Source organism: Salvelinus sp. IW2-2015, unplaced genomic scaffold (assembly GCF_002910315.2).
Source record: "Salvelinus sp. IW2-2015 unplaced genomic scaffold, ASM291031v2 Un_scaffold9602, whole genome shotgun sequence".
Classification (NCBI taxonomy): Eukaryota; Metazoa; Chordata; class Actinopteri; order Salmoniformes; family Salmonidae; genus Salvelinus; species Salvelinus sp. IW2-2015.
The window spans coordinates 1-7,222 of record NW_019950860.1 but is presented as its reverse complement, the minus strand read 5'-3'; the positions used below and the strand labels follow the sequence as shown (position 1 = coordinate 7,222).

Sequence of the window (7,222 nt, the reverse complement as noted above, 5' to 3'; positions counted from 1 at the left end):
AGGTATGCTTCAGCTTCCTAGTGTGTCAGTATGATAAGGTATGCTTCAGCTTCCTAGTGTGTCAGTATGATAAGGTATGCTTCAGCTTCCTAGTGGTGTAGATAAAGGAAGAGTATGTTTTATCTTTCATATTGATGATGGGTGTAACATATATTGATTAAACAATATTAAGATAGAATACAAGCATTGATTTCTGAACCTTTGATTTCTAATGACTTCCTGGTAAAAACAGATTTCTAATGACTGTATATAGTGTGTGTGTTTATGACACACGCTACCGTTCAAAAGTTTGGGAAATTAAGGTTATTCCATGCAAGAAATTGCCAAGAAACGTAAGATCTCGTACAACTCTGTGTAGTACTCCCTTCACAGAACAGCGCAAACTGCCTCTAACCAGAATAGAAAGAGGAGTGGGAGGCCCCGGTGCACAACTGAGCAAGAGGACAAGTACATTAGAGTGTCTAGTTTGAGAAACAGACACCTGACAAGTCCTCAACTGGCAGTTTCATTAAATAGTACCCGCAAAACACCAGTCTCAACGTCAACAGTGAAGAGGTGACTCCGGGATGCTGGCCTTCTAGTCAGAGTTCCTCTGTCCAATGTGTGTTCTTTTGCCCATCGGAATCTTTTATTTTTATTGGCCAGTCTGAGATATGGCTTTTACTTTGAAACTGCCTAGAAGGCCAGCATCCTGGAGTCACCTCTTCACTGTCGACGTTGAGACTGGTGTTTTGCGGGTACTATTTGAAGGGAGTAGTACACAGCATTGTATGAGATCTTCAGTTATATATATTTTCATTGCTTTTTATACTTTCAAGATGATTGACTGATCAATGTTCATGCTTTCTAATGACTGTATAGTAATGATATACTGTGTGTTTGTTACCACTTCAGATTCACCGCAGTAAGAACCGGTGGAAGTTCTATCTGAAGGATGGGGTGATGTGTTATGGAGGAAAGGACTATGTCTTCTCTAAGGCTGTCGGCGAGGCAGAGTGGTGACTGGGTTTATGTTATGTTCCAATGTCCACACTAGAATAGTTCACTGAGGCGAAGAGGGGTTTTGTAAAATACCTCTTGGGATGCAATGATAGTACATTCTAAGTAGCATACTAATGTGAATATTGGAACAGAACCTTGGTCTGTATTTCACCCATGTGGATACAGCCTTGACTTAGTCTTAAATGTGTCCAACGAGGCGCATAAAACATGAATAATATCATTTGAAGTTAATGGAGAAAACCACAGTTGTTCAGTGAGCTAGAAAATACAAGCATCTATGCAGTTCTAATCTGAAGAAAAATGTCTGGACGAGTAATGTGTCCGTCCCACACGCCAACCTGTTCCCTATATAGTGCACTACTTTTCACCAGCCACCACAATGCACTAAGGGCTTTTTGAGTTGTTAATTTTGTTTCTGTAACTATTTATTTATATTTTTGTATTTGTTGTGTAATGCCATTAAAGGCGCACTAAGTTGGTCCAAACGCAGAGCGTAGTCATTTTTAATAGTGCTCTCTTTATTGTTTATATGTACCAAATTCATTCATGGTATGGTTGCCTGGTCTGAAATATAAATTCAAATACCTTATTCTGTTTTCACTGACAATGCAAGCATTAATATGAACCCTGCTGTTGTTTAGTATTTGAAGGTGAATGTACATATAGAGTAGGAAAAATGTCACTTCATAGCTATTTTCCCATCCAATTAGCAACAGATTTTCATGTGAASATTCAAAAATCCTCTTTATGAAATATGCACATTTTCCCACCAATGGGGTTTCCACCACTATGATTTGTTGCGGATAATAATCAGTGCGTGATGACAGTGCACACAATGTACATTTCATGTACKGAATAAAAATCTAAAGTTCAATGTGTTTCCATTGCATTTTCAACTCCACACATTTAGTTTTGTCACAAGCTGTTTTTTTTTTTAAACATGTGCTCTAGCTGACCAGTGGTGGAAAAAGTACCAATTATCAGACTTGAGTAAAAGTAAAGTTACCTTAATAGAAAATGACTCAAGTGAAAGTCACCCAGTAAAATACTACTTGAGCAAAAGTCTAAAAGTATTTGCTTTTAAATATACTATAGTATCAAAAGAAATTGTAAAAATATACTAAAGTATCAAGTTAAAGTATAAACATTTCAAATGGCTTTTTTTTTTTTTTACAGATAGCCAGGGGCACATTCCAACACTCAGACATCATTTACAAACGAAGCATTTGTTTTTAGTGAGTCTACCAGATCAGAGGCAGTAGGGATGCCCAGGGAAGTTCTCTTGATTAGTGCGGGTATTATACAATTTTCCTGTCCAAATGTAYTTAGTACTTTTGGGTGTCAGAGAAAATGTATGGAGTACAAAGTACATAATTTTCCTTAGGAATGTAGTGAAGTAGAAGTCAAAAATAAATAGTAAAGTACAGATACCCCCAAAAACGAATTTAAAGTATTTTTACACCACTGTAGCCAACAGCTCGCAAATAGTGTAGGCTAGTCTACATGAGATCATGGATAAGAGCGAGAACATTTTTGTCAAACYGCAGCTAAGCATCGATCATCATGTCTCCAGAATAAGACCCTCAATATTTATTCTAAAGGAGCATCAAGATCACCGTGCACTTCTACCACCCTGTTCATCACTTTCATCTGTAGCCTAATAAACTGCATGCTTTKCTGAGTCGTAGTGGGAMGAWCACACAKCATGTCATGTGACTCCAAGTTTACTTCCATAAGATGGTTATTATATCCATATCTGTGAATAAAAGCATTTCCACCGCTATTTCTTGCATAATTAAATTTAGAGTCTAAGATCCCACAATGTCCAACAAACGAACAAATAATCTGTCTGCATTTTTTACTGAAACTTCCTGTATCTTTGACAGCTGTTGTGATTTAATTTTTTATTTGCGGTATGACTAACCACATTTCATTCTAGTTATGTGAGTGATGTTCACAATGCATACATTGGTTTAAATGTTCACAGGTTGGTATTCTGCTAAGGCCCTACTGGTCAGCATGTTCTCCAGTTAGTCGCCACTGACTTTTCTATAGTAAATGTTCCAGCACACACACACACCTCAAGGGCTAGGCCCATGTTGACATTAAGACACAGAAACACCGCTGTGACTGTCCATGATGCTCTGTTCTGGACTCTTCTCTGTTTTGGTAGAGTTTGGTTAGTGTAGCTAGCTACATTAGCTTATTAGGTGGATCTCACATTTCACTGTTAGTGGAACACAAACACTCATTGGAAGAAACTTGCAGTAAGGAGAAACTCAAGGAATACTACTGAAACTCAACCAACATTGGGAAAATAGACGTTGGGTACTATAGTTGGGCTGATTCTTGAATCCCATTATTGTGGCAGTAAAGGGGACTAAAGGGAAAAGGTTATGGGAAATGGATGCTTTACAACATGTGTCCTAAATGCCACCGTATTCCCTATATAGTGCACTATTGACTAGGGCCCTATATGGAATAGGTTGCCATTTGGGACATAGCCTGTCTTTGCATACAGGTTCATGTGATCAAACATTTTAGCTGCTCAGCTTAATTGAAAGCCAAACAGAAAGTTTAGCAAATAGCAGAAAGTCAATTTCCATTACGTACAACTCCCAATAAAATCAATTATTGAGATTGAGTCAATTCTGGTTAAATTCTCTATGCAACACACAGATTCTTGGGATAGGGCAGAGTCAATGGAGACATCAACTGGGTACAACGCCAGGGAAGCGCATCTCACACACAGAATTAGAAAAATATCATTTATTACAAGTTTCAATTAAACATAAGGGAAATGCACATGTGAGGACATTACTATGAGCAACCAATGCATCAGACTTAAGGCAAATACAAACTGGCCTTCCCCTTTAAAATGTACACAAATACAAATTGGCCTTCCCCTTTAAAATGTACATAAATACAAACTGGCCTTCCCCTATAAAATGTACACATGCAAACTGACCTTCCCCTTTAAAATGTACACAAATACAAATTGGCCTTCCCCTATAAAATGTACACATATACAAACTGGCCTTCCCCTTTAAAATGTACACAAGGAAAAATACAATGCAAGCAATGAAAAGGTTGTGCTATAACTTGTTGGGCTCCAAGCTGCCACACCAAGTTACAAACAATGCACTTTGCTTTTTACATTATTACGCTCAACAACAATACTCTAAAACACGTTCACGCCAAACCAGCATGGCAGCTTGGAGCCCGGCAGCAGCTCCCTCCCTGATATGGCCCAGAGAACTCCATGTGCTTGTCTTTTTAACATTTTATTTAACCTTTATTGAACTGGGCAAGTCAGTTAAGAACAAATTCTTATTTACAATGATGTCATTTACAATGACGGGAAAGGGGGATACCTAGTCAGTTGTACAACTGAATGCATTCAACTGAAATGCGGGGGGCTGCCATAATCGGGGGGCTGCCATAATCGACAAGCGAGGGGCACAGATGCTCAATCACCTTGTTACAGCAGAGATTAAGGCTATGGCCACATTGAGGCGTGGCTTGTGCAAGCCGGAAAAGCTCATAGGAGCAGGAGCCTCTCTTATTTCTGTAGTGTGAGGCAGCTTAATGTACAGTACAACCCCTGGACAGGACGCTAGCCTATCACAGGGCCTGAACAAGGAGATGCATAATCAAGGATGAAATTGTATATGACATACATCATTGTCCGTTTTTCTTCATCAAAAGTTTAACTCCTCTCTACTTTTTGAATTGAATGCTTTGTGTATTTTTGACAGACAATCTGTTGTCATTCATCCGGCAACGGATGACTCCCATTGAAAAACCATTGGCTCAATCTGGAATTTTCAGGGTGTGTTCTCTGCCCAGGCGTTGCTGACGCATGCCACATCTTACAACGTCTGGATAGGCATTTTACGTATTAGCTAACCACATATGTTACAGCGATCTGTCAGTTGACGACACAATCGATGATGTGGCATGCAGCCATTGGTTGATGCAACGTCTGAGCAGGGCCACGCAACCAAAATCTCAATGTGGCTGTACCCTTAGTTCTGACTGGCTGAGACTAGTCACGCACTCCACCTCCCTTGCTGAGGAAGCATCCCTGCATCTTGATGTGGTAGACATAGAACCTGAAAGAGTGAGGCTTTCTGGGGGATGTAGTCCTACCCTTAGGCGGTATAGTGTGTGTTGCCAGGTTCTGTGCCCTGTAGAACTCCTCTCTGGCATTGCAACAACTACAGCGACTCAACAATAGACATATATCCTTCCGAAATGCTCGAGTAAATATGGTGTAGAGGAAGGGGTTACAGAGGGAGTTGATTGGGTAGAAGAGGACGAGCAGGATCTTGGAGTGGGAGACGGTGATGAGGGGCATGCGGAGACCAGCCGAGATGGCAAAGAAGGAGATGGGTGCCATGCAGAGGAAGTCGGTGAAGATGAGGATGGCCATGCGCTTGGCGATCCTGGCGTCGCCGTGGCGGGTTGCTAGGTCGGGGTTGTGGATGGACATGTAGATACGTACGTAGCAGTAGCAGACGATGAAGAAGGCGACGACGTTGAGGAGGAGGAGGGCTACAACATACACCTGGGAGGCTAGGGACTCGATGTCCATGGGCAGGCAGATCGACACCTGGAAGATAATCAAATATAAATATATATAAAGTCCTTTTTACAACAGCAATTGTCATTAAGTTATTTTACAGCAAAAATAAAAAGGCTGTGAATTTTCATCTACTTTATACAGTGAGGGAAAAAAGTATTTGATCCCCTGCTGATTTTGTACGTTTGCCCACTGACAAAGAAAAACACTCCCAAAGCATAATGTTTCCACCTCCATGTTTGACGGTGGGGATGGTGTTCTTGGGGTCATAGGCACCATTCCTCCTCATCCAAACACGGCGAGTTGAGTTGATGCCAAAGAGCTCCATTTTGGTCTCATCTGACCACAACACTTTCCCCCAGTTGTCCTCTGAATCATTCAGATGTTCATTGGCAAACTTCAGACGGGCATGTATATGTGCTTTCTTGAGCAGGGGGACCTTGCGGGCGCTGCAAGATTTCAGTCCTTCACGGCGTAGTGTGTTACCAATTGTTTTCTTGGTGACTATGGTCCCAGCTGCCTTGAGATCATTGACAAGATCCTCCCGTGTAGTTCTGGGCTGATTCCTCACCGTTCTCATGATCATTGCAACTCCACGAGGTGAGATCTTGCATGGAGCACCAGGCCGAGGGAGATTGACAGTTCTTTTGTGTTTCTTCCATTTGCGAATAATTGCACCAACTGTTGTCACCTTCTCACCAAGCTGCTTGGCGATGGTCTTGTAGCCCATTCCAGCCTTGTGTAGGTCTACAATCTTGTCCCTGACATCCTTGGAGAGCTCTTTGGTCTTGGCCATGGTGGAGAGTTTGGAATCTGATTGATTGATTGCTTCTGTGGACAGGTGTCTTTTATACAGGTAACAAGCTGAGATTAGGAGCACTCCCTTTAAGAGTGTGCTCCTATTCTCAGCTCGTTACCTGTATAAAAGACACCTGGGAGCCAGAAATCTTTCTGATTGAGAGGGGGTCAAATACTTATTTCCCTCATTAAAATGCAAATCAATTTATATCATTTTTGACATGCGTTTTTCTGGATTTTTGTTGTTGTTATTCTGTCTCTCACTGTTCAAATAAACCTACCATTAAAATTATAGACTGATCATTTCTTTGTCAGTGGGCAAACGTACAAAATCAGCAGAGGATCAAATACTTTTCCCCCTCACTGTAACACCATGGCTGTTGTGTGAAAATGTAATGTTTGTAAACCTGGGCCTGTATTCAAAAAGCATCAGAGTAGGATAGGATCAGTTCCTAGTCCTGGACTAGGCTTCATCTGTGTCCGGGAAACCGGCCCTTTGTAAATACGGGCCCTAAACGTAAAACATTCTGCTGACCTTAGTGTAGCTGCTGACCCCCAGGATGGGAAGCAGAGCGGCCAATAGGGAGAAGCCCCACCCTCCAGCCATCATGATCACCACATGCCTCAGCCGCAGCCTCTTGTTGATGTGCATGGCGTTGGTGATGGTGTGCCACCGCTCTAACGTTATCATGGTCAGCGTGTAGACAGATAGCTCGCTGGCGAACACCGTCAAGAACCCCGCCACGCCACAGCCTCCGCCCGTCTGCCAGTCCGTAGCGTGGTTATAGTACTCCTACAATACAATACAACTTTATTATTGGTTATAGACTAAAACTC

At 41.7% G+C, this 7,222-nt stretch overlaps 1 protein-coding gene across 1 annotated transcript; it reads right to left on the bottom strand.

Moving 5' to 3' along the window:
• Positions 1 to 3,818: 3,818 nt before the first annotated feature.
• Positions 3,819 to 7,145, bottom strand: LOC112079796 (lutropin-choriogonadotropic hormone receptor-like). The gene is made up of 2 exons (XM_024145631.2): positions 6,921 to 7,145; positions 3,819 to 5,617 (listed from the first exon to the last, which is right to left on the bottom strand). Exons 1-2 carry the CDS (start codon positions 7,074 to 7,076, stop codon positions 5,051 to 5,053), a joined length of 723 nt encoding a protein of 240 aa, XP_024001399.2. The 5' UTR covers positions 7,077 to 7,145; the 3' UTR covers positions 3,819 to 5,050.
• Between the last annotated feature and the right edge of the window lie 77 nt (positions 7,146 to 7,222).

What these genes read in the sequence shown, in the direction of transcription:
- LOC112079796 (XM_024145631.2), bottom strand. Translation starts at nt 7,076, where the DNA reads ATGATAACGTTAGAGCGGTGGCACACCATCACCAACGCCATGCACATC. An exon ending in GGGTCAGCAGCTACACTAAG is followed by an intron (nt 5,618 to 6,920) that starts GTCAGCAGAATG and finishes ATTATCTTCCAG; the next exon opens with GTGTCGATCTGCCTGCCCAT.